Source organism: Palaemon carinicauda, chromosome 14, assembly GCF_036898095.1.
Source record: "Palaemon carinicauda isolate YSFRI2023 chromosome 14, ASM3689809v2, whole genome shotgun sequence".
NCBI classification, from domain to species: Eukaryota; Metazoa; Arthropoda; class Malacostraca; order Decapoda; family Palaemonidae; genus Palaemon; species Palaemon carinicauda.
Window position 1 is genome coordinate 47,522,625 of NC_090738.1, and position 27,892 is coordinate 47,550,516.

At 39.9% G+C, this 27,892-nt stretch overlaps 1 protein-coding gene across 5 annotated transcripts in view; it reads left to right on the forward strand.

The window, feature by feature from the left end:
- The window catches only part of dia (diaphanous related formin 1), a 299,177-nt gene that overhangs the window by 67,335 nt on the left and 203,950 nt on the right, over window positions 1–27,892 (forward strand). For all 5 annotated transcript variants that reach the window (XM_068387086.1, XM_068387090.1, XM_068387088.1 and 2 more), the window contains exon 3: window positions 25,504–25,656. In XM_068387086.1, coding sequence (XP_068243187.1) covers window positions 25,504–25,656 — 153 coding nt within the window. The remainder of the gene's footprint in view (window positions 1–25,503; window positions 25,657–27,892) is intronic.

Here is a 27,892-nt window from a genome sequence, read left to right on the forward strand (position 1 = left end):
GTATTGCACTCTCACTGCAAGCAAGGGAAGTGGTTACACATCTTTGTCGGCAAGGTACGTTCCAATAGGTGACACACTGTTGTTAGGGATAGGATGTAGGGGCAGAATGGTCCTTATATCCTCTTGTAGTGGAAAGGCCTTTGACCTTGTGGGGCTCTCTTGGCATTGACCTATTTGCCACCTGACAGAACAGAAATTTCCCTGTTCCATACCCATGGGCTGTATTTGAGGACACTTCCCAACACCCATTGGATCACCTGGAATCGTACGCCTTTACACCATTCAATCTGATTTGGTCAGTAATCAATAGTGTTGATTATGCCAGGACTCAGGATGACCCTGATGGTTCCCAGATGGCCTCATGCAGAGTGGTATCCTGATCTACTTGCTCTTCTGGTCGAGGTCCTTACAGAACTACCCCAGTGGCCTACTGGATCTGCAGAGGTACCACAAGATGGAGTCCTTAGCTCTTCACGGTTGGAGGATATCCAGAATCTCGTCTGAGCAGAAGGCTATTCACGAGGCATGGCACAGCTGTCTATACATTTGGCAGTCATCTATGGCTGTATACCAGGCTAAATTGGCCATCTTCTGTGATTGGTGTCGTAAAGGGATATTTATCTGGTCGTAGCAAGTCTAACACAGATCACAGATTTCCTTATATTCCTTCACCGAGAAAAGTGCCTCTTAGTTGTAGTTGTCAAAGGCTACCACGAGCGGCATTGAGTATGTTCTTCTGGCTGAAGAGCATAGACCTCTCCTCTTCTTAGGAGTTGTCTATGCTTCTGAGGAGCTTCAAGCAGTCTTGCCCACCCTAGGATCTCATACCCCGTAGTGGGACGGGACTCTAGTCCTGAAGGCTCTTATGCGTACCCCGTTTGAACCTTTGAGGAGGTCATTAGACAGGGATCTGACTCTAAAGACTCTTTCTGCTAGATTTAGCATCTGCGAAAGGAATTATTGATGAGTTCCACGGTCTCTCTTAACTAGTTGCCCACTCTGAGGGGTGGAAGGAAGTTTCCTTCTGTTTTGTTCTTGACTTCATGGCCAGAATCTGGCAGTGCATAACCTTAGGTTTGAGTCCCCCATTCCATTTCTTTGAGAGGCATCAGGTGGTGATATAGAGGAGATGCTTTTGTGTTCCATGAGGGCTTTGTTATGCTATCTGAAAAGAACATGGCTCCTCAAGCCTTATTACAGTAACACGATCTTTTTGTTAGCACTGACAGGTCCAAGAAAGAGGTGTCAAGGAAAAAGATCTCTTTCTGGCTTTGTTAGATGATCCATAAGTGTACAACTCGACTGATGAGAGGCTCGAAGCCCCAAATAGGACCAGAGATCACAAAGTCATGGGTATTAGCCCCATTCTTGCCCTTTGAAGAAACCAGTCAGTGAGCCAAGTGGTGAAGGGGAATGTCTGGAAAAGGAAGATCACCTTCACAGTCTTTTACTGTACTTGTGAGAGTATACCCGCAAGTCCCTTGACCAGTCCAGGTCCCACACAGGACAAGGATGCATCTCGTCTGTGGTAGCTGGCTCTTCTTCATTCATCTGTCCCCTCTCTCAGGGACCAAGTGGTTGAAACATAATTTGCTGGATCACTCCTGATGTTGGTAGGTTACACTTTGGAGCTCCATTCTCTGGTATATTTATTTCTCCCATCCCCTCTTAACAAGGAGGGAATAGTGGATCATATACCAACCCATTGATCATCATACAAGGTACTGTATATATTTCCAACTTTCATCCTTTCAGGGAAGGTTATCTCTAGTTTTATGGGGGTACATGCTTGCATGTAGAGCCATGTCTTACCAGCCTCTCATTCCTATGAAAGTCAGGTAGGACATTGCCAGGTTCACCTCTTTGCTTCTGAACAGATCAAGTGGTCATCACTTCAGACTTCTAGGGAAGAATATGAACCACCCATTTTGTTTCTAAGAGGATTTACTACTCACCAGCAGTGAGTCTCCTAATTAAAGAATGAAAGTTTGTATGCCACTCAGAAGCAAACAAATTTTTCAAGTAGTTTGTATTTTTCCTGGCCATATAAACCTGAGTTCTTTAATTCAACTTCCCTCCTCAACCATCTCTCTCATTTTGACTGGAAAGGGGCTGAGGCTCCAGACCACACCCTCACCAGCTGGATAACAACTCGTCCAACTTTAACGACCGTCTCTAGCTCATGCTTAAACAATCTCCCTAATTAAAGGACTCAGGTTTGTATGGCTAGAAAAATACAAATTACTTGAAAAATTTATGATTTTACACTTTTAGTGTATAGACTGGTATTTAATTATAATGCCTACCAATCAAGCCTGGGTTAAACTATTTAGCTTTATTGAATCTTTTCAAAAGATTTACCTGTCTTTTTCTAAGAATTTTTTCAACTACTCAGATTACCTATTTGTCTCTATAGAATCATACTATAAACCTTATTTATAGGACATTTTCCTATTGTCTTTAACTCCTACCAGTAATCAAAGAATACAGTATGCACACGCTTGACTCATACAGAATACGAATGCTCCCTGCTTTATGATGGCCCTACTTTTAATTTTCATCTTGATTTTCAAACTTACAATGCTATGATGACACAAACTTGCAAGTTTCTTATTTTTCATGTGTGAACGATACTATGCAGGCCATCTATGCTGTACAATTTTTCTACTTGCTCCTGGATAAGGCATCTGCATCTACCCAGCCTTCAGTTCCACTGTTAATTGCAGGCATTAAGATCTATTGTTCAACTTCGTATTACCTGTATATAGTACTACAGGCATATCTTTTTATCATAAACTATTTAAATCACTTACTATGTCTTCTAAATGCCCATGTGCATCTGCTGAAAGATTAGCTTATTTTAAGATCACCTGCTTTTCTCTTTTTTTTTTTTTCTGACAGCGAGGGACTCGCTACAGCAATCGCAAGTCATGGTTAAGGTTATTGGATGCAGTTAGTTCTGTATAACATAAAAGAACAAAACTGATTAATGATGATGAGCAGTAGTTGAATACAAACTGAAAACAGTTGATGGTCAACTTACTATATCCTAGTATCACTTTCCCAACTGAGAGAACTAAGATTGATTAGATTATTTTCTCTTGATGATAATCAACGTTGTAACTAACATTTTTATAAGTCTTGTTGTCTTTAGGGAAGGGAAGTCTGTACTGTACTAGGATGTAGGATGTTGGTATGCACTCTGAACTGTATTAAGTACTATCAAGTAGAGTAGCTTCATTAAGAAAACACACCTCTCATATAGACTTCATCATTTTCGTTTTTGTTTTGCTGCAGTGATTCATGCCTGTGCCTAGCACCTTGGTAGTTTCAAAGAGTTTGTCCCTTGTTTGCCATTATTTTCAGTATATTGTGAGATGTTATTTTCATTTGGCTTAGATATGTGAAAACTAGATATATTAATTTTTAGTTTTGCTGTGTCTGCTTTTAGAGTAACATGGCCTTGCATACCCTTTCTACTGCTAATGCAGACTAGTTCACAATACAACTTTTACTTATGGTTGACTCTGGAATGATTCATTTGATATATCCCTATGTTCAGTAGTGGCATCCAACATGTGGTTATCTAAGTAGAAGTTGGAACTCCCATATTTCCTGTTTATTTACATTATGCAGAATACAATCAATTACTTTACAAAAAATATCTCTTAAGAAAAAATTACACTTTTCTAGTTGGTGAGTTGTACTTGAGAGCTGAATAGTGAAAATTAGTCACAATATAGATTATGAGTTTGTTGAAAAGGATGTTTGAACTTTCTATGTTGGCCAAAGAAGGCTCCAGTACTTACAGACCATAAAGGTGTTGGACATATTTCTCCCGAATAGTTCACCTGTAAGAGAAGGAATAGGAATCAGGAGGATGAGGATGTTTTTATTATCCCCCTCCTCTCTGACTTTTGACATTTGTCTTAATGTTACTACAATATCAGTGGAATACTTATGAAGAGATTTACTATTAAGGCCACATATATCTCACTAAGGTTAAAGGGACCTCTAAGAAGTATCATTTGAAATTTAATTGTTCCGTAACTGGAATACAAACCTATGCTATTTATTAGGGGTATTACTTTCGGCAAAGCTGAAAGGACGAGCCATTAAATTTTAGCGACGGTTAACTACCCATCCCGCTAGTTAGCTTGAAGGGCGCTCTCCAGAAGGTCCTCGACGAGTCTCCGGGCTTCTTCAGTCTACTCTTTTTTGTGAAAAATGCATCTTGGGGCTGCAAGATCAGTCTTTGACCTCTCAGCTCTGAACAAGTTTGTCAAACAAACTTTGTTCGGTATAGAGACGGCAGACATAGTCAGATAAGCGGTAAGACCACAGGACTTCATGTGTACATTGAACCTAAAGCACACATACTTCTAGATCCCAATCCATCCGTCTCCGAGGAAGTATTAAAGATTCAGCCTAGATAACAGAAAATACCAGTTCAAGGTACTGTGCTTCGGTCTTTCCACAGCACGTCTTCACTAGAGTGTTCGCTCTAATGTCATCTTGGGCACACATGATCTGAATACGTTTCCTCTGTTATCTGGATGACTGGCTGATTTTAGCAGACTCTGTGTTAACCCTTCTTCAACACTGAGACAAACTTCTGAGGCTCTGCCAAGATATGGGGATCCTGGTAAACCTTGAGAAATCCTCCCTGCTTCCTTTGCAAAGACTGTTATACCTAGGCATCATAATAGACACCAATCTCCACAAAGCCTTCTCATCAGATGACAGGATAATGAGGCTGAGAAAGGTCGCAAGACCCTTTCTCAGACGAGAAGAACTTCCAGCCCAGACGTGGCTACATCTCCTTGTACATCTATCATCTCTGGACTGTCTAGTTCCATACGGTCACCTCATGATTCAATCTCTCCAGTGGCGACTCGAAGTCCAGGAGAAATCAAGCCTTCGACTCCCTGGATACCCTGATCCCCGTGGAACCAGTGGAACAAACAGACCTCAAATGGTGGGTGTCAGACAAGAATTTGCGAAAGGGCGTCGATCTTTTCGTCCTCCCCCAGATTTGATGCTGTTCTCACATGCTTCAAGATAAGGGTGGGTGGCCCACATGCTGCACCACACAACCTCAGGCCTCTAGTCAGAGTAGGAAGAATATCTCCACATAAATCTCCTAGAGAGGAAGGCCATCTTTTTGGCATTTCAACAGTTCCATCAGTTCCTGGCAAGCCACTCAGTGGTGGTGATGAGCACCAACATCACAGTGGTGGCTTACATCAACAAACAAGGAGGTAATTTTTCGCAGCCCCTATCCCATCTAGCAGTAGAGATACAGATGCTCCCCTACTTACGAACATTCGAGTTACGAACAACGGTACATACGAACACAAATTGAAGGAAGTCCAAACATGTTCGTAAACATCCGTAGATTTCATTTCAAGTTAAATTCTCTCTCTCTCTCTCTCTCTCTCTCTCTCTCTCTCTCTCTCTCTCTCTCTCTCTCTCTCTCTCTCTCTCTCTCTCTCTCGTATTTTGATTTTTAATGCAGTTAAATCTTCATATTTCTTTGAAAATTATTAAAAAAAATTTTATATCCTTATTCGATGTTTCAATTAAGGGAATAGTAACGGATCGAAAGAAAACCACTTGATTTGCCTCTCGCCTTCCGTCAGAAGAAATATAACGTCATCAGACTTTTGGCATTTTTTTTTTTTATTTCTTAACATATTAGAAATATCTTCAAGATGAATATTACATCAGCGCCAATATGTTACAGAAAATCAGTTTCCCTACAGTTATTATTAGGTATCATGCGAAATCGTTGTAGCTCTTTCTGTGTGTGTGTGTGCTCGCTCTGTCAATCGCATATGGGTAGTTAATTCTAAAGCTTCATACAGTATTCAATTTTTCGTTCAATATTAAGCCTTCATATTTCATTAGACATTATTGTGTTTAATTATGGTTTATTAAAGCACGTTCATATTTTTTTTAATTTCTTGAGCATTTCAATAATCAACAATTACTTTTGATTTACTTTTGGTTGGGAGATCAGCTGATCTCAAGGTGACGCTGCAGTATTACGATTATGCGCACATATAGTACGAATAACACTGATTTATATAATTTTCTTGATATTCGAAATCTCTTCATAGTGAATATTACAACAGCGCTAATATATTATAGGGTATCACATTTTCCATACAGTTCGTTGATAGACTTTATTATTAGTTATAAACGGAATACGCAACCCCCCCCCCTCTCTCTCTCTCTCTCTCTCTCTCTCTCTCTCTCTCTCTCTCTCTCTCTCTCTCTCTCTCTCTCTCTCCGTATTTTGATTTTTAATGCAGTTAAGTCTTCATATTTCTTTGAAAAATATTAAAAAAATTCTTTATATCCTTATTCGATGTTTCGATTATGGGAATAGTAACGGATCGGAAGAAAATCACTTGCTTTGCCTCTCGCCTTCCGCCAGAAGAAATATAACATCAGACTTTTTTTTTCTTAACTTTACGGTATGTTGTACTAATCTCATAACTAATGATACAGACCACTAAAACACTTGATATCGTTACTCGGTGTTTCGATTATGAGAATTCTGTAATAAGATTACTCGGCAACATAATGAAAGGAAATCATTCGGTTTGTCAGCGCTCTTCCGCCAAATACATGACGTCACAAGATACGTGACGTATACTCTACAAAGAATGATTCCGTCGGTCAAAATTAAAATAAAACAATTCAGTAAACTAACCTTCTGCATTTTATTTAACAATACCAAAACAACCATGAAGCAGTTAAATGCACAGTACTGTTACATACAGTAAATACAGTACGGTACAAGTCAGCTGATTTGATAAGGGTGAAAAGGTAAACGTTACAGTACAGTACATAATGCAAATGGCCGCTTGTTTACGTAAGTTTCTAGCAAAAAAAATGGGTAATGGAACAATAAAATATCTTTCAGTACATTTATTTAAAAAGGAATTAATGTACAGTACTGTACTAAATGTACAGTACACTATATTTATTACGATTTTACTTAAAGTCAGCTGATTCAGAAATGCAGTGCATATGTATGGCCGATTGTTTGTGCAAGTTTCCATTATGTAGTGTGCAGTACAGGATAATAAAACAACATACTGTACTGAACTTTACAGTATTATACAGACTACTGTAATATGATAAAGTAAAATATTTGTAATAACCTATTTTATATGAAATGGGGCTATTTGTTGACTTCTACTGCTGAAAATCGTAGACATCTGAGTTAGGTTACGCTTACTACAGACCAAAATTTAACACTAACGACTTACGAACAATACGACTTACGAACAGACTCTCGGTCCCTATTGTGTTCGTAAGTTGGGGACTGCCTGTACTGAGATGGGCAGAGATTCACTTGATACCACTATCGGCACGCTTCGTTCCAGGCAAGAGTAATGTGCTCGCCGACAATCTGAGCAGAGCATCCCAGATAGTGAGTACTGAGTGGTATTTGGTTCATCTAGTAGCCAACAAAGTTCTGACTTTGTGGGGTTCTCCGACTATGGATCTCTTCACAACGGCCCAGAACTTCAGGCTCCCATTATACTGCTATTCAGTCCCAGACCCCAAGGCTCTCTGGCAAGATGCATTCCAACATCGGGGGGACAACATCGACGTTTATGCCTTTCCCCCGTTCTGTCTGAGGAGGCGGATACTTAACAAGGCCAGAACATCGGTCAGCCTCTCAATGACTCGCATAGCTCCGCTATGTCATCATGCTGAATAGTTTCCCAACCTTCTGCACCTCCTGACCGAGTCTCCAAGAAAACTCCCTCCACGACACGATCTACTCAGATAACCACATAACAACATCTTCCCCAAAGCTGTAGCTTCACTACGACTTCACGCCTGGAGACTATCCATCATCTCCTCACACAGAAAAGATTTTCACAACAAGTTGCGAGCAGGATGTCTGGATACCTGCATAAATCATTAACAGCAGTCTGCCAGGAAAAGTGGAACGTCTTGTGTGGTTGGTGCTGTGGGAGGGGTATCTCTGCTCTTGATGCCACTATTCCAGTAATAGAGGAGTTTCTCATATATTTGCGTGACGAATCGCGCCTTTCAGTCTCGGCGGTAAAATGCTATCGCTCGGCCTTAAGCGTCTCCCTTAGACTGAATGGAATGGACATTTCCTCATCGCTGGAACTTTCTTTACTCATACAGCATTAGAACTTACCTGTCCTTAGTCTGAAGTGTGACCTCCCCCGTGGAATATACTTTGAGTTCTCAGGTCTCAGAGGAGACCTCCCTATGAACCATTACGCCAGGCAACAGATCGCTACCTCACTTGGAAGATGGTGTTCCTGCTAGCTTTAGCTTCGGCCAAGTGAGTCAGTGAACTTCATGGTCTCTCATACGACATTGCCCATTAAAGGGGATGGGGAGAGGTAATGTTCCACATTATACCCAAGTTTGTTGCCAAGACTGAATCCGGGAGTGGTGGATCCCTAATTCGGCTCCTTCCAGATTTTGAGTCTCCGCTCTGTAACAGATGACCCTGATCATCTCCTACTCGGCCCAGTGAGGAGTTTGAGGCTTTACCTCAAGAGAACAGTTGCAGCCCGTCCCCTTGTGCCTGCACTTTTCGTCAGCACGGGGAGGAATAAGAGGAGGGTCACAAAGAATACCACCTTTTCTTGGATTCGCAGGGTCTTAGACATGCCTTAATCCAAACCCTCCACCTTCACGTCGCCCTAGAGCCCATGATTTCAGGGGCGTAGCTAGGTCCTTGGCCTTCAAAAGAAAGTTCTCAGTGACACAGGTTGTACAAGCTGGGGTATGGAAACATCAAAATACGTTCACAGCCTACTACCTGCGAGACATGACCCACAGGAGGCTTGATACATTGTCTATTGGCCCTGTGGTGGCTGCACAACAGCTGTTATAATATCTCAGCTCCCTTTTGGACAAGTAGCAGAAGGTTGAGGACTGTTACGTGTTTTTAGTCTGTGTGAATGAAAAGGTTTGACTGGCTCTTATTCTTTTCTTCATCCTCTACTCTATTGGGGAAATCAGCAACCTGGGTTCTCTGCACAAGCTGAACTCAAACCAATGCAGGTAAACCATGCTTCCTTGTGTACCTACTATTATGTTAATACTGTTGCATCCCCATACCCTGGCGAGGGGTTATTGTGAAAGTCTTGGTTACAACAGTTTTTTCCTACTAAAGACTTGGAATAACTTTCATCTTGAAAGTCATACTGCTAATATCTCAACACACAGCGTAGCATGTAATAATAATAATGATATTAATAGTAATAATTATAATAATAATAGAAAGGTTTAGCGAGGTTTAGGGACTCATTATTATTATTATTATCATTACTAGCCAAGCTACAACCCTAGTTGGAAAAGCAAGATGCTATAAGCCCAAGCAAGATGCTATAAGCCCAAGGGCTCCAACAGGGAAAAATAGCCCAGTGAGGAAAGGAAATTAATAAATGATGAGAATAAATTAATAATATATCATTCTAAAAACAGTAACAGCATCAAAACAGATATGTCCTATATTAACTATTAACAATGTCAAAAACAGATATGTCATATATAAACAATAAAAAGACTCATGTCAGCCTGGTCAACACAAAAACATTTGCTCCTACTTTGAACTTTTGAAGTTCTACTGATTCAACTACCCGAATAGGAAGATCATTCCACAACTTGGTAACAGCTGGAATAAAACTTCTAGAATACTGTGTAGTATTGAGTATGGAGAAGGCCTGGCTATTAGAATTAACTGCCTGTGTAGTATTACAAACAGGATAAAATTGTCCAGGGAGGTCTGAATGTAAAGGATGGTCAGAGTTATGAAAAATCTTATGCAACATGCATAATGAACTAATTGAACGACGGTGCCAAAGATTAATATCTAGATCAGGAATAAGAAATTTAATAGACCGTAAGTTTCTGTCCAACAAATTAAGATGAGAATCAGCAGCTGAACACCAGACAGGAGAACAATACTCAAAACAGGGTAGAATGAAAGAATTAAAACACTTCTTCAGAATAGATTGATCACCGAAAATCTTGTAAGACTTTCTCAATAAGCCAATTTTTTGTGCAATTGAAGAAGACACAGACCTAATGTGTTTCTCAAAAGTAAATTTGCTGTCGAGAATCACACCTAAAATTTTAAAAGTCATACAAATTTAAAGAAACATTATCAATATTGAGATCCGGATGTTGAGGAGCCACCGTCCTTGACCTACTTACAATCATACTTTGAGTTTTGTTAGGATTCAACTTCATACCCCATAATTTGCACCATGCACTAATTTTAGCTAAATCTCTATTATGGGATTCACCAACCCCAGATCTACATTCAGGGGATGGAATTGATGCGAAGAGAGTAGCATCATCTGCATATGCAACAAGCTTGTTTTCTAGGCCAAACTACATGTCATGTTTATATAGTATGAAAGTAATGGGCCAAGAACACTACCCTGTGGAACACCGGATATCACATTCCTATACTCACTATGGTGCCCATCAACAACAAATCTTTGAGATCTATTACTTAAAAAATCAATAATAATGCTAAGAAACAACCCACCCACTCTCAACTGTTTCAGTTTGAAAACAAGGGCTTCATGATTAACACGGTCAAAGGCATTACTAAAATCAAGGCCAATCATACGAACTTCCTGACCACAATCAAGGGATTTCTGTACATTAATGGAGATTGTAAGAAGGGCATCACATGCTCCAAGGCCTTTACGAAAACCAAATTGCAAACTAGGTAGTAGATGATTACCTTAGTTATTCAAAATAAGGAGCCACCAGGTAGCCAAAAAGCCAGTTTGGCAGGGATGTCCACCTTCCTAATGGGTGAGTCACTCGTAATAAATAGCATAGGCTTGTATTCCAGTCACGGAATAAATGACAAATTCGGAGGTAATTTGTATTTTTCCTAACGATGCTGTATAAACCTTTAGCTATTTATACAAACTTAACCCACCAACCCTTTCCCCTTGAAGTCATACTTCCAAGCAAAGTGAGCTCAATCACAATTGTGTGAGTGGGAGGGGTAGTAAACTACCCTTTCCCTCAAACCCCCCCCTGCTAACTAGCGGTATGGGTAGTTAACCCTCGCTAAAATTTAATGTCTCGTCCTTTCAGCTTCTCCGAAAGTAATACCCCTAATAAATAGCTAAATGTTTGTATTGTTAGGAAAAATATAAATTATCTCCAAATTTGTCATTTTCTATCACTGTTTCTTCAAAAATTACTATTCTCACACAAATACAAATCCTCATCCTTTAAGTGGGAGTAAATGCACCCTTGCTGACCCTGCTCAGAAACAAAGGTATTGTGTGGAAGACTAGCGGGGTTGTGTAGAAGAAGGGATTAATCCCTTCTTAGAAATGGTCCATTTTGCCATTCTTGTCCCGCCTATGACCTCGACTGGTTGAGCCACTCCCACAATTTGAGCTGATCATAGTAAACTCTTACTGTACTTTCTTTGCGTTTGTTTTATGTGTTTTAGGTTTCTTTTCTACGTTCAGGAATGGAGCATCCTCATAAGATGAGGAAGTGCCCTAACTGTAACGGTGTGGAATATTTGTGAGCCACCATGAGGTTGACCCCTTTTCAACTTTCGCTGCTCTGACTTGTGCTCTTTGCAGGGGCCAGCTGTGCTTTTAATCTACTACCTGACCAGAATGTAAGGACTGGCTTTCTGCAGTAGGAGAAAGAAGAAAGCAAATAGGGATTACATGTCTTTGAAGGCCACTGATCCTATTCCCCCATCTCTTGGTCCAGATTTCCACATGCTTCTCCCAGTACGTCACCGGTAGAAGGTTTAGGTTTGGATGGTAATCCCCTTGCACCAACATGTGGATCTCAAGGCAAGGTAATCTGCTGGTCTCTTTCTATGACGAGACCCTTTTTACTTCGTGTCATCTGCACGTGATAATGTGCTCAAGCTGATCTGGTCTTCATTCAGACTCAAACGCTCAACTTCAGAATTTTTTCTGGACTATTTGGGCTTGCAAATCTGAGGAGGAAGCTTGACATCACCTGATTAGAACCAGAGGTAAACAAAAAAAGTTGGTACTGTAGTTGCTGGTTGTTAAAATGCTTCCAAAATTGGAAATTAGAATACAAAAATGCTTTAATAAAGCATATGGTATCCTGTGAACCAAGAAAATGAAATAAGGATATCCAGAAAGAAAATATTAATAAAGTAGGACTTAGATGATTACAATATCATGGCACAGCATAATAACTCTATGAAAATTTAACTTTTTAAGTTTGTCATACGTCCAGATCCATTTACAGCACGTCTCTCCATCCCTATCTTAGTCATAAGTCAACGACTACCTGTACAGTTTTCTTTTCTTAATGGAGAAGGCGACAGGGGATTGGAGAGCAGTCATCGACCTTTCCCCCTTGTACGTATTCATTCAGTAGAGCCTTGTCAAGATGAAGATGGTGAACACCATCCTCGCAGCAATCAGAAAAGGGGACTTTATGTAGTCGCTGAATCTAAAGGACCTGTATTTCCAGATTGCAATTCATCCCTTTATCAGGAATTATCTGTGAATTTGTGTAGGGAAGTCGACCTTCCAGTTGAGGCCCCTATGCTTCTAACTCTCTACATACCTGCAGGTGTTCATAAGAGTCTTCATCCTAGTGTCTTCATGGGAGCAGTTGAGGGATAAGGCTCCTGTGTTATCTGAACAACTGGCTACTCCTTTCTTCCTTAAGGGAAGTCTTGGTCCAGCAAAGGAACAAACTCATTTCTGCTCTGAACTGGGGATCATCGTAAATTAGGTAAAGTCTCAGTTTCTCCCCACGTGGTGTATCTGGGGATGAGACTAGATTCAATGGCAGTGAAGGTTTCCCCCTCAGACAACAGGCTATAACAACTACGACGGGTGGTGGCCTCCTCCCTCAAGCAACCAGATCTTCCTGCCAAGCAGTGTTAAAGACTTCTGGGGCATATCTTGTCTCTAGAGAGATTTGTTCCCCACGGAAGGTTAGATCAGAGAGCCGTGCAATAGTTTTTAAAGACGATGGTCAGGAATATGGGACTCGCTGCACAAGATAATTCGATCAGCCAGGAGAACAGACTTGCCCTGGTATGGTGGTCGTTGGAGACAAACTTCCAGGAAGGCACCCCTGAATGTGCACTACTGGAGATTCTCCTGTTCATGACACATCCAAAGAGGGACAGAGCACATATCTGAGGACAGATACCATTCACAGGGTTTGGATGCCAGAGGAGTGAATGCAGCACATCAATAAACTGGAGTTGATGGCAGCACTTTGAGCCTTAGAGGTCTTCACAGTTAAGTTTCGAGGCCACTTGGTTGCATTGATGAACGACAACACCATAGTCATGGAAAATGTTGGCAATCATTGGGATGGCATCCTGACCACTGTGCGAGCTGGCGGTGAATTCTTGCATGTGGGAAATAAATAAGGTGGTTGGATGGACAGCAAGGTTCATTCCTGGACATCAGAATGTTATAGCGGACAAACTCAGCTAGAGAGGTCAAGTGGTTGTGTCAGAGTGGTCTCTTCATCCTCAAGTGGCAAGGTTCCTTGTGACCATGGACCTGTTTGCAACCAGTCTGAACCATAAACTCCTAGTCTATTGCTCACCAGTTCTGGATCCAATGGCATTCATCAAGGATGCATTTTAATACCCCTAGGATGGGATGAATACGTATGCCTTTTCCCCACTTAGTTTTCAACAGAATGCTCAAAAGGTTCGGGTCACCAAACCTCTGGCTAACCCTAGTGGCACCAAGGTGCCCTCACATGGAGTAGTACCCTGGCCTAGTCTCCCTCCTCTTGGAGCAACCTCAGGAGTTAGCACTGAGACCAGGCCTCCTGTTCCAGCCCCACATTCGAAGGTACCTCAACGTGCTGTCATCCCTGTTTGTTCATAGGTGGAGACTATCCACTTCCTTTTCAGAAAGAAAGGTTTTTTGAAAAGAGATGCAAGAGAGATGTTACCTCAGGAAATCCTCCACAGCAGTCTACCAAGCTTAGTGGACAGTATTCTGTGCAATGTGTAGGGAGAAGGACATTCTCCAGTCTTGACCTCCGTATGTAGAATACCGGACTTCCTGATTGTTCTCTGTATGGACAAAGGATTGGCATTGCCATCAGTAAAGGGCTACTGGGCAGCAGTTTGCCAAGTCTTCCAGCTCAAGGGATTCTACCTGGGTGCCTTCTGGGAAACTCCATGCTCATAATGAGCTCCAGGGATGTCTTCCAGATAACAAAGCATAGTTTTTACTTCCATTTTGCAATGGAATTTTCATGTTTTAAGGGCCAAATATGAAGAACTTAAGCTCCTCATGAGCATCCACCTATAATTGTATGTCTACAGAAGAGTAAGCTCGATGGACGTACTTGTCCTTGAGATTGTTGTTATTATTATTATTATTAGTATTATTATTATTTTTGTTATCATTATTATTAGTATTATTATTATTATTATTATTACTACTACTACTAGGCAAGCTACAACCCTAGTTATAAAAGCAGGATGCTATAAGCCCAAGGACTCCAACAGGAAAAAAATAGCTTAGTGAGGAAAGGAAATAACAAAATGAATAAACTATGAAAATAATGAAAATATCTACTCAACTACCCAATCTGGAAGATCATTCCACAACTTGGTCATATGTGGAATAAAATTTCTAGATTACTGTGTAGTATTGAGCCTCATGATGAAGGCCTGACTATTAGAATTAACTGCATACCTAGTATTACGAACAGGGTGGTACTGTCCAGGAAGATCTGAATGTAAAGGCTGGTCAGAATTATGAAAAATCGTAGGCAACGTGCATAACAAACTAATTGAACGATGGTACCAGAGATTATTATCTAGGTCAGGAATAAGAAATTTAATGGACTGTAAGTTCCTGTCCAACAAATTAAGATGAGAATCAGCAGCCAAAGACGAGACAGGAGAACCACACTCAAAACAAGGTAGAATGAAAGAAATAAAACTTCAGAATAGACTGATCACCGAAAGTCTTAAAAGACTTCCTCAATAAGCCAATTGTTTGTGCAATTGAAGAAGACACAGACCTAATGTGTTTATCAAATGTAAATTTGTTGTTGAGAATCACATCTAGAATTTCAATAGTCATACAGAATTAAAGAAACATTATCAATACTGAGATCCGGATTTTAAATGGCAACTGTCCTTGACGTACTTATAAACATACCTTGAGTTTTGTTTGGAGTATGTTAGCTATAGGGGACCATATGGACAATAAGCAGGAAGCCACGGTGGAAGTCTTATGTACGTTCGTTGAGATGTTCCCCAAATATCTTTGTCTATTTGTACACCTCTGCAGGAAGTTGTTTTACAAATAGATATAAGGAAAAATACACAATTTGCTCTCTTTACTTTTCTCCAAATGATAACTTTTTGTATGATAATTTAGTTGAAGTGATACAACAACTCCCTTAACCTTTTCTCTTACTGGTAGATTTGAATGATAGACGTCCGTTATGTGGTGATATTTTAGAAAATGCAAGGGGTAATATTATATCATCAATTGTGGAGAATGAAGATGTAGGACCCCTTAATTCAGGAGAGCCAACGCACTTTCATGTCCAGACAGTTACCTAGATATGCATTGACCTTTCAGTTGCAAGCTCTAACTGCTGGGCACAAGTCTTGGATATTTTTTGTTTCCTCAGTCAACAGTAGAACAGCATCACCTTCTGTATGGAGGAAAATAATAAAGATAGCCGGCCAAGCTACCCCTAACCCACCACCAGTGTTGAAGGTGAATGGTCAGTATGTGACTGGAGCAACTGAGGTTAGCAATATTCTGGCCAATCACTTCTCTAATTTAACATGCAAGTCTGAAGTAGCTCCTGATCACCAGTATAGAAGCATTGAAGAACAGAAAGTTTTAAATTTTACAACAGGAAAGGAGGAATCTCATAGCGCTCTTTTATTGAGAGAGAAATGATTCCACAGTTTCTACTTGCAATGATACAGCCCCTGGACCCAATGGAATTCCATATGCAATTATGAAACATGTACCTATTAATACTAATTTATTTTAAGCATTATTAAAAGAATATTGCATGATCACAGTTATCCAAGTATTTGGTAACTTGCCTTTATTTTTAAAACCTGGTAAGGAAAAGTTTTTAGCTGCAAACTATCGACCAATTGTATTGACATCTTGTCTATGTAAGATCATGGAAAAGATGGTCAATACAAGACTGATGTGGTGCCCTGAGAAGAAAAGTATTTTATCCCCTATCCAGTGTGGTTTTAGAAAAATGCACTCAACGACTGATGTGTTGGTATGACTAGAATCTTTTTATTTGTGATGTCTTTGCCTCCAAACAGCACCATGTAACAGTCTTTTTTTGACCTTGAAAAGGCATATGATACTGCATGGAGATATGTTACAGTGTACTTAAAACCATTCATAAATTGGGATTAAGAGGAGAGCTACCATTGTTCATTCAATCATTTGTTTCACATAGATTTTTCAAGTGAGAGTGGGGGAAACTCTACCAGAGAGGAAATATCAGGAGTGCCCCAGGGTAGTGTGCTAAGTGTAACCCTATGTGCATTTGCCATTAATGGGATATCCTCTGTTATTCCCAAAGACATTCACTCAATGCTCTTTATAGATGATCTCTCCATATCATTTACTGGAGCTACAATGGCAATGGTTGAGAGAAAACTACAACTCTCAATTGACAAAATTATTCAGTGGGCTGATGTGAATGGATTGAAGTTTTTGACAAGCAAAACTAATGTTGTCTGTTTCTGATGTATTCGGCAAGTACATCCTGACCTTGATATGTACATCAAAGGTCAACAGATCTCATATGTAAGTGAAGCTAGATTTTTAGGATTGGTATTTGATTGTAGGCTGAATTGGGCTCCTCACTTGACAGCATTAAAGGTAAAATGTCTTGATTCTGTGAATCGCTTAACATTTTTGTCTCATGTATCATGGGACAGACCGCAAAACTATTTTAGGCCTTATGTTATAAAACGCCTTAATTTTTTTGAAAATTAAGTTATTGATGTGATATGTACTTCTCAGCCACCCCAAGCTGATTAAAGTTTTTAGATTCTATACACCATACTGGTATCAGACTGACCACAGGCACCTTTAGAACTTTGCCTAACCCAAGTGTCCTTGTTAAAGCTGGAGAATTACCTTTAGACCTTTACTGAAAGTCTTCTGTTGTTCAGTATTGGTTTAGGTTGCAAAGACTTCCTAATTCTTTAGCCAATTAGACTGCAAACCTAGTAAGGTGTTGTAGATATTTTGAGTTGCACCCAAAATCTCCTCAAGCTTTTGGTTTTTGGGCAAAACAATTAGCAGTCTTGATCAGCTAGAAGTAAGGTGCTTCTATCTAAGATATCATCAGTCCCTCCATGGAAATCACCAGAAATATCTCTCTGTAAATATTTTATTGGTATAAAAAAATATGACTAACTTAGAAGCCAGGTCTCTTTATGGAACATGTTGCAGAACATAGGGAATCAAGTTTTATATATACTGATGGCTCTAAATCTGATGCTGGCATTTTATTTGGGGTATATAGTAATGCTTTTAGTTTTAGAGGTGCCTTTCCTTTAGTATCTTCTATATTTACTGCCAAACTATATGAATTACTAACAGGTTTTGAAAAAATAGTATTAAAAGAGGAGGCCAAATTTACCATTTTTAGTGATGCAAGAAGTGTTCTTCAAGCTTTAGAAGTTTTCAATTCCAATAACCCCTTAGTTTTAAAAATTTTAGAGGGGCTCTTCATTATTGTGCTGAAAGGTATGACAGTTCGATTTTGTTGGGTCCCGGCACACGTACGTGTGTCTGGGAATGAGAGGGCAGATTTACAGGCAAAGAATACTGCAGCTGAGATGCTACCAAAAAGGTATCCCATCCTTTGTAAGGATTTTTTTACCTACCATTAACATTTTGTTTTTTAATAATTAGCAACATCATTGGGATAGTTCAGATGGAAATAAGATGAGAGAAATAACGAATATTATATCAGTTTGGAGTTATAACATTATGCCCCGAAAGTGGATGACTACTTTTTGTTGTTTCCACATTGGTCCCACAAGTTTGTTTCTAATGACTGGGCAACACCTGCCCTATTGCGACGACTATTTGGTACTCTTGATAGTGAGGCACTTGTTAACCGAATGTCCCACTTTTAGCACCTTAAGAAATAGATATCTGTTTGAGGTTCAAGGTGAGGATGGAAGGTTCCTCCTTGCAAAGAATCTTGGACCTTAGGTGTCGTACTATACTAGTGGTATTTTTAGATTTATTTCAGAAGCAGGTCTTCTGAAAGCTTCTTAACTTTTATAAAAACATCTTTATTTTTGTTGTTTTAAATTTAATTTCCTTTTATTCTTTATTTATAACAAATGATACCGGTGTCAATGACCTGAGATGTCAGGATGCCAGAAAACTCCAAATCAATCAATTAATCAATCAGTATGTTGAGTAGTACTCATTCAGATAATATCTGAACCTGGGCTTGGAATAGAAGTGTGTGAATGGCAATAACATGGATTTCTTCATCCCCTTTTTTCTCCTGTTAACCCTTTTACCCCCAATGGACGTACTGGAACGTTTCACAAAACTCATCCTTTATCCCCATGGACGTACTGGTACGTCCTTACAAAAAACTGCTGTTTACATTTTTTTTTTTTCATATTTTTGATAACTTTGAGAAACTTCAGGCATTTTCCAAAAGAATGAGACCAACCTGACCTCTCTATGACGAAAATTAAGGCTGTTAGAGCAATTTAAAAAATATATATTGCAAAATGTGCTTGAAAAAATAAACGCTGGGGGTTAAGGGTTGGAAAGTTCCAAATAGCCTGGGGGTAAAAGGGTTAAATACACATGGTTTATCACTCATGCAAGAAGAATACCAGGTGAGTCTTACAGAGAAAGTGTAGAGTTGGATTAAGGTGGAGTGGTCTACCCTTTAGAGGCTGAGGAGGTTAGACTGGACAGACCTCCTAGCTTGTTTATGCCTAAAAGGATGACACCTTCCTTTTCCAAGTTTTATCCCCTAGAAGGGTATCCTGTGTGGAGATGCATCTAGTTCTCGCTTGCCTCCTATAAGGTCTGAGAACAGATGACAGGGGAGTGGGTTTTTTCCCGTGGTTTGTCTCATGCTCAGTATTGTTAGGGTTTCCCCCTCCTAGCTCTGAATCTCCTTATTAGGACAAGGGTTTGTATTTGTATCAGACAAATAAAAAATTTTAATAATTTGTATTTTTCCTAAGTACTTTATACAAAATTGAATCTTTTAAGGTTTACTTCCCACCTCACCTCCCCACAAACCCTAAGTCTGGTCCTATTCAAGAATGCCTAATTGGGCCATGCAGGAGAAATGGTTAATCCCATCTTCTCCCTCATACTCCCTCTAGTCTCCCACACACAATTTATTTTTTTCCCACCTAGTTTAGAAAAGTTGTTTTTACTCCTATTTGAAGGACTCAGGTTTGTATATTTAGGCAAAATAAAAATTATTAAATTTGAGATATTTTATGACCCTTCACTTTGACTTTGGATTCTTGGTCTTTGGCAAATCTAAAGTAAGCCTTTGTGATAAATTTTCTCTGCAAGGCAATAGTATTTTTAGCTTTACTTCTTTTTTAACCTTGCTAATGAATAAAAACAAGCAAGAACCCTACTTTCTCTTATGTATTTAACTTGATAAGATTTAAATCACCCTTACACATTAGCAAGAAGGAACAGTTAATGAAAGTCTTTAAATGAAGCCCTTTAAATAATGAAGCTTTATCTAAGAGTTCATATGCCTAGCCAGATGAATGTTTTCATCAAAAAGTTTTCTTGATTCCTAAAAGGAGCTTTTCATTGAAAGTTCTAACACATTCTCCTTAAATGTTAAAGGTGTCGTTTCAGCTCCAACTTCATCAGAATAGATGCTCACCAGAACATCAGCCAGGCAAACACAACCCCCCACTGTGGTGTTCAAACACAGCAATGACCTCCTCAGTAAACAGTTTAAACTCGTGGTCCCGGGTTGAGATTGATGTACTGCCATGCGAATGGTAGGCAAACACATTACCACTGTACTAGCCAGGCGGGTAGTTCACTTGATAATCCAAATTTTTACCTTTGTTCTTAAATACTTGGGTCAGCGTGGATCTACTGTATAGTATAGTTTAACTTCTTTGAGCTGTGTAAATGCAAAGAGAAGGCTGATACTTCCAGAATTGAGGTCTTTTGTACTGCACCAACTACAGAAGACCTACTATTTTGTTACAGTTTGTCTGTTGAATTCTCTCTGGACATTGCAATGACCTTATCTGCTATTGAAGGAAAAAGGCTTGATACCCTCCACATCTGTAGGTTGAGGAGGTCTAGGTTCTGGTGGAATCAGAGTAAGGTTGGCTGATGAAGCATTCTCACCCAACTTAGAAAAATCCTTGGAGTGTCCTCAAGGAGAGTTAGAAAAGTCTGGGTGTCACTTCTGTAAATGTCAGAGTGCAACCATTATATTCATAAAAAAATGAAGACTGAATGAGGGACTTTTGTATTTTATTGTCAAAACCAGAAAGAGCAGTGAAAATGTGAACACCTCTAAATTGTCTCAAGATGCCATGAAAACATCAAATACAGTAATTTTGAAGTTTCTCATTGAGCTGACCATTAGAGCTATTGCTGCCCTATCATCCTGCAGGGCTATGGGTGAAGTGAGCATCAGTAGGATAAACTTGATTTCCCTGGCTTGTACTTCTCAAGAACAAATATAGAAATTGTCAGTACATTGCTCTGTCCAATGAAATATTTAGATGTCTAGTTGACAAATGAATTCGAACTTTTTTCCTTCCCCATTGCTTAGCTATAAACCATTGTTGAATTGTCATACATAGGGTTTTGCAGGACCAGGAAAACTGCCTCTTAATTCCATTAGGCTGATTTGCTGGTTTCTCTCTTCCAAAACCAACTGCTGGATGTCTTTAGTGCTAATTTGTGAGTAACATATCCCTTTTGAAAAATATATGAATAGTAACAGTTCTGTAGTTTTATTATGAAAAGCATACTGCCACTAATGATGATGTACTACTACATTTGGAGAATTTGTGCTTGATATTTGTCATGAAAAGTAGAGGCAAGCCACATTCTGTTCAGCTAGATTTGGAGATCTTATACAAGAACAGCATAGCTACCAACTTTTTCAGAGATCAAATACCATATTAATCTTTGTTTAAAGGGGCCAAGAGTAGATGGAATTTGAAGGAACTTGTAGAAGGAACTGTAGCCTCTTTCTTTTGTATGGTAGACTATAGAGGTGGAGTTTTCTAGATCAATTTTCAATGGAAAGGCCCTTTTGTATGGGTATAGATCATAATTTTCCTAGTTGATTACTGTTCATAAGTGTAAGGACATATCGAAGACACTTCGTAACTTGGACTTGAGTTTGCCATTACAACCTAATTGTGGTTGGATTTTGTTGATTTGGCCCTGAATTGAGTTGATGATAGATCTGTCGATCTGAGAACTTACTCGAGTCCAATTAGACAAGTAAGATCCTGCTCACATCCCCCCCTCTCTCCAGGCAGCGAAGGTTCTACACACCAGAGAATGCTGCACAAACCCCTCTGCATGTTGATCCTTCTGTATGTGCACTAATGGGGGGGAATGTGTTGCAGAGACTCAAAGCAGAAAGCACCACCTTTTTGGCCTCTGAGTTGGCAGCCTTGGAGTTGCCGCCCTGTTCTCTCCATGCTGTTTCCTGGTTCGACCAGGGGTCGAGATCAGTTATGTTCTTCGCAAAGACAACCAGGTTATCAACTTCACAGTATTTGAAGTACAAGAGTCTCATGCTGTCTGGTGGGAAGGCTATGACCTTCTTAGCTCACTTGTTAGCAAAGCAATGGGCTAACTGGCTTCTGAAGATGGATGCTTTGGTTTCCTGTTTCACAAAAAAAGTTACCCTTGAGTTTTTGTCACCAAGGAGCTTGTTTGTATAGGTGGCCACATCTCTTCTTCCTGAAAATTGTGTACAAGCAGCAGTGGATCTAGAAAGACTGCTTCTTAAGAATCCCTGATCCTGGCACGGTTTTTTTCAGGCTCCCCTGTCCTTCGAAGATAGCAGCGGCCAAGCCTACGTGATCAGGATCGAGTAAAGGGCAATTGCTTGATCCAAGACTCCCATCGGCACAACTCGCAAACTTTTCCCGAAAAGAGCTTTTGTGTGCACAGCCTTTTCGAACACCTCAACCTTGTCATTTCAGGAAGGATGGCATTGGGAAGAGGGGAGGGAGAGGGAAATGCAGATGTTATCCCCTTTCCTGCTGCGGAAAGTAGGGGAATGCTTGTCTAGCCAGTGGGCAACCTGGCAGAGACATGGGGTCAAGTGTTGGGTAGTGAGTGTACTTCTGGGTGGACCTGTTACCTTTTCAGGACCCTTGCCCCCCCTTATCTCAGTTACCAGTAGAGTTCCTGGTAGATCATGCAACATCGCTGAAAGTTTTGGCCTTTCAGAGGTGGAAGGGGTGTTGCAGAAGAACACACTTAAAGTCGTTCTAGATGAGCCTCCTGGCTTCTACTGTCGTCTCCTCCTGGTGGATGGGCATAACCTCAGATTTGTGACCTTCTCCATTCCCTCTCTTCTTGAAGCGCTGGGTGGTGATCGAGAGGAGATACTTTTGTGTCCCCTGAGCGCTCTGCTGTACTATCTGAAAAGGACCCAACACTTTGGGCCCGAGTGCCATACACTTTTTGTTACCACTTGCGGAAACAAAGAGGTTTCAAGAAACACAGCTGATTTCTGGCTTCATAAGATAATCTATAAAGCTAGGACCAGAAGTCTTGAAATCATGGGTATAGGCCCCACCATGGCTTTTAAAAGAAGCCTGTCAGTAGGCTAAATGATGGAGGCTGGAGTCTGGAAAAGGCAGACTACCTTTACGCCCTTCTACCTGTGAGATAATATAGTACTCACTAGTTCCTTGACACCTTTGTGCTTAGTCCTGTGGTGACTGCTCAAATATTCTTGTAACCAACCCAGCTCTCACACAGAATAGAATGCATCTCGTTTATAGTAGCGCGTAGATATGAGTCTGGGATGAATGGTGGAATGATTAGCACTTCTTCATTTTTCTGTCACACCTCTCTAAGACATAGTGATGGTATCGTTATACTATATGCTTGATCGCACAAATGTTGGTAAGTTACACATAACTCCGTTCATTGTATCTAAAGAGGTATCTCTCCCATCCTTCCTTAACTAGGAGCTATGGTAGAATTTATACCAACCTACTGATCATCATACAGGTATACGATTTCAAACTTGGTATCCCCATCAGGGTAGAGGGGTCTTTGTTTTGATCAAGTACATGCACTCATGTACAGGCCAGGCCCTATCAGTCTTTCATTCCTATGAAAGACAGGATGTTGGTGAAGTCACCACCTAAGCTCCCTTACAGGACCAAGCTGCTCTAAGGGGACTCAACCCACCAAGCAGTTAATATTCCAAATTAAAGGACAAGTGTTTGATTGTTGCTTAGGAATAAATCACAAATTTTCAAATTAATTTGTATTTTACCTGGCTTCACAATCCCGAGTCCTTTAATCCAGTTTCCGTTCTCAACCACCCCCTCTCAGTCTTTGGCTGAAAGGTCAGAAGTGAAGCTGCTATGGATGGGAAAGGGGGGTTAGCCTCCTTGCTCGTACCCTTTGCATGCTAGATAACCGCTCATCTAAGCTTTAATGACCATTTCCACCTTCTGCTGAATCAATCTTCATAATTAAAGGACTCAGGTTTGCATAGCTAGGAAAATTAAAAACTATGTAAAGAGTTTAGGTTTGTAATTGTTTTAGATTTAAAAAATTGATCATATCACAATCTTTATTTTCTTATATGGACCAAGGGGAACCATGGTATATTGAGTTTATTAACTGTTTATAAATGGGGTTATCATACTTCATTATTCATTTTGTCAGTTTCATAAGGTGCATACTTGATAATTTTATTCCCACAAGAACTTTAAAGCTTATTTAAAAGTAAGTTCATGTTCCATTGAGATTTATACTATTCAGGCTAGGTATGTGAAAGAAGTAAGTTACTATCTATTTCAGGGCCCATAACAACCTCCTTTTTTAATTTAACCAATACCAGGATTCTGACTAATGTAAAACTGGTACTACCAGAGTTTGAGACACCAACCTAATTAAGAAAAATGGATTCAAGCATCTACTCCACATTATTGTCTTACTTCATATTGAGAAATGTCATCTCAATTTTGTGGGCATGGTGAGAACAGAAATTAAGATCTGGCAACTAGGAGCAGAATGAGTGTAATGACCATGACGTTGGGCCCCATTTTTGTATGGATATCAAATAATATGTAAGTTATTGGGAATTATACTGCTCTTTGATGGAATCTAAAGATACTGACTAGTAATTTTGTTTGAATACACTTATTTTTAGCCTCACTTGTACTTATTGTTTAATTATTAAGTAATTCTTATGAAAAATAAGCCAAAAATTAAAAATCTTGTATGGCAGTCATAGGTGATCCGATTACCTCTGACTGCCATTGGAGATTTTCAATTTTTGTCTTTTTCATAAGAATTATCTATTATTTAAATAATAAACACAAATGAGTGTATTCAAATATAATTACTAGTCAGTATCTTTAGATTCCATCAAAGAGCAGCATAATTCCCAATAACTTACATATTATCTGATAACCATACAAAAATGGGGCCCAACGTCATGGTCGACACACTCATTCTGTGCTTAGTTGCGAGGCCTTAATTTCCGTTCTTACCAAGCCCACAAAACTGAGATGTCATTTCTCGATATAAAGTAAGGCAATAATGCAGAGTAGATGCTTGAATCAATTTTTCTTAATTAGGTTGGTGTCTCAAAGTCTGGTGGTTTCGGTTTCACATTAATCAAAAGTGTAGTTCATTAGTTATATTAAAAAAGGAGGGTGTTATGGGCCTTGAAATAGTAAGTAATAATTAGGGACAGTATTTCAGGAAGAAAGTAGAGTACATTGCACATCAAGTTTTTATTAGAATTTCTCACATAGTGGTTTGTTATTGCATCATTTAAAAGGGAAACTATTAATGTTTGTTGAGGATTTTAATGAATAACTTCAAGTTCCTATGGTTTGATCATGTTTTTATGTTAACTAACAAGATATTTATTCCATCATACATATATTTGTTGAATGAAATGATGCAAATGATAAAATTTCTGCTTTGGATGTAGTGAGAACTGATTTTTCCAAGTACTATGTTTTAACATTCGTTCTGAAGTCGTAAAAGACTTACCTAGTTAACCTTGAGGAAAACAAACACATTCTTATTATAATTAGGATCTTTATCTTGATACAAGTTTGAAGATTTACTGTATTTCTTACCATTAAATTGATAAGTTTTTCAGGGTAGATAATATACAATTGTGTATATAAGGGAGTAGATAATTTCATATTATACTTACTGTTTATTACTTCTACAGCTGGACAAAATGGACAAGATGCTTTCAGGAACATCAAAAAAGAAGACGGTTGGGAGAGAACGAGGAGGAAACCTCCCGAGACCTAATTCTGATCTTCATCTTGATGAACTGGAAGAAGATCAATATAATCTTGACAATCTTTCTGATGACCAGGTATAAAATCAATTAGAATTTTGATTATTGCATTTCTGATTACAAAACTAAGTGTTAGTGGAATTTCTTTCGCTTAGCATATTGTGTTCATAATTGCTTTATAGAACATTTTGTCTGGTTAACAGTCTGGGTTGAAACCTTCATTATATGAGTAGAACTTACCTGGCAGTTTTATATATATATAGCTAATGTCTCTACTTTCGGCAGAATTTTTCAAAACGCGGCAACCGCCTTGTGGTGGTTGGGCGGTTAGGTGGTTAACAACCCTTACAGGGTGGTACAAGGAATCATTCCCGTTTTCTATTCTTCAGTTCTTCTCTGCCGGCCGGATCGCTAACACGTTGGTCCGTCATTAAGAGTTTTTCTTCGCTTTCCCTGTTTTGCTGTACCAGTCTGCTATTTGGTGAAGTACACTGATTTGGGGATTTGGAAATCGTGTTTTTGTTATTTCTTTGCTTTTTTGCTGTTATCATTATGAGTGATAAAATTGATTTCCGTGTCTGTGCGAATGAGGAATGTAAGGTGAGATTACCGAAAATGGCGGTAGATCCTCACACCGTGTGTTTGAATTGTAGGGGTTTTGAATGTGCCCTTAATAATAGGTGCGGGGAATGTAAGTTTTTGGATGAAAAGGATTGGTTGATTATGAAGCGCTATGTGCGTAAACTAGAGCTTGATAGAGTTAGGAGAGCTTCTAGGTTTAAGTCCAAGTCTGTTAGTGGAAAGGAAGACGAGTTTAGTGTAGATTTATCCTTTCAGCCTATAATTAATTCCTCTTTGGAAGTTGATCCTTCCCTTGAGTTAGTAACTCCTGCCCCTTCTAAAGGATCCGTATCTGCGGATGACCCTCGGTACGCTAGGATGGCTGCCGAGTTGAAGGCCATTAAAGAACAACTTGCGGCCTTTAAAGGTAAGAATAGTGAAAGTGATTTTAGTGTTTGTGAAAGTGCAGTGGAGGTGGCGAATGATCGAACCTGTCATTACTCTAGGCCTAGACCTCTACCAAGCTCCCAGGACCAAGGGAGAAGGTTCGTCAACAGCCGGAAGGGGGTGAGAGGTATGTACCCTCGGTCAGCCGTCACCTCAGACAGTCCTGTTGCCGATTCCCAGGCTGTTCTTGACCGTCATGGAAAAGACGGGTCGGATATGTTAATTTCTTCTCCGAATTCTCCCAGACGTAAATGGAAGTTTGAAGCGTCAACGTTAGGAAGACTGCCATAGCTTCCAAGATGTTGATGTGGAAGGTTTTGAATTGGTGCGACCAATTCCCTTGCACTTTCCTTTGTTGGGAATGGCCTCCCCATCTTTCCAGGGAGGCATCTGTGTGAATTACCACTGATGGTTGAGGTGGTTGTAAGGGAATTGTTCGTGTTAGGCTCTTGACTGTTGACCACGGCCTTAGAAGCGTGCACAATCGGGTCGGTGTCAACCTTTGTTGATCTCTTCGTGCGTTTGATGTGTATCTTCTCCAGACTCCTGATGCATCCTTTAATTGTGCTTTTAGCACTGGGTCTGTCACTGCTGCGAACTGAAGAGAGCCCAGTAGTCTTTCCTGTTGGCGTCTTGAAATCTTCTTGAGTTTCAGTAGTCTCTTTACAGATCCCACTATCTCTCTCCTCTTCTTCGGTGGAATGGAGAGACGGTGTGACTGCAAGTTCAAATCGATTCCTAACCATTGAAACTCCCGAGTTGGAGAAAGGCTAGACTTCTTGCGGTTGATCTTGAAGCCTAGGTGTTCCAGGAACTGGATCACCTTTGTGGCTGCTTGTAGATAGGCTGTCTTGGATGCTGCCCACACCAGCCAATCATCCAGGTATGCCACTACCTGAATTCCTTCGAAGCGTAGTTGTTGGACGATTGTATCCGCGAGTTTTGTGAATATCCTTGGGGCTATGTTTAGCTCAAAGGGCATAGCTGTGAAAGCATATTTCATCTTGTGTAGCCTGATTCCTAGGTAGGAGGAGAGGGGGCGGCTGACTGGTAGGTGCCAGTAAGCATCTGCCAGGTCCATTGAGACTGTGTACGCCCCCTTTGGTAGAAGGGTCCTTATGTGTTGTAAGGTAAGCATCCGGAACTTGTTCTCGATGAACTTGTTGAGTGGAGACAAGTCTAGAATGACTCTGAGTTTGTCTAAGTCCTTCTTGGGAACACAAAATAGCCTTCCCTGGAATTTGATGGACTTCATTTTCCTTATTACCTTTTGTTCAAGAGTTCTGAGGTATATTCTTCCAATAAG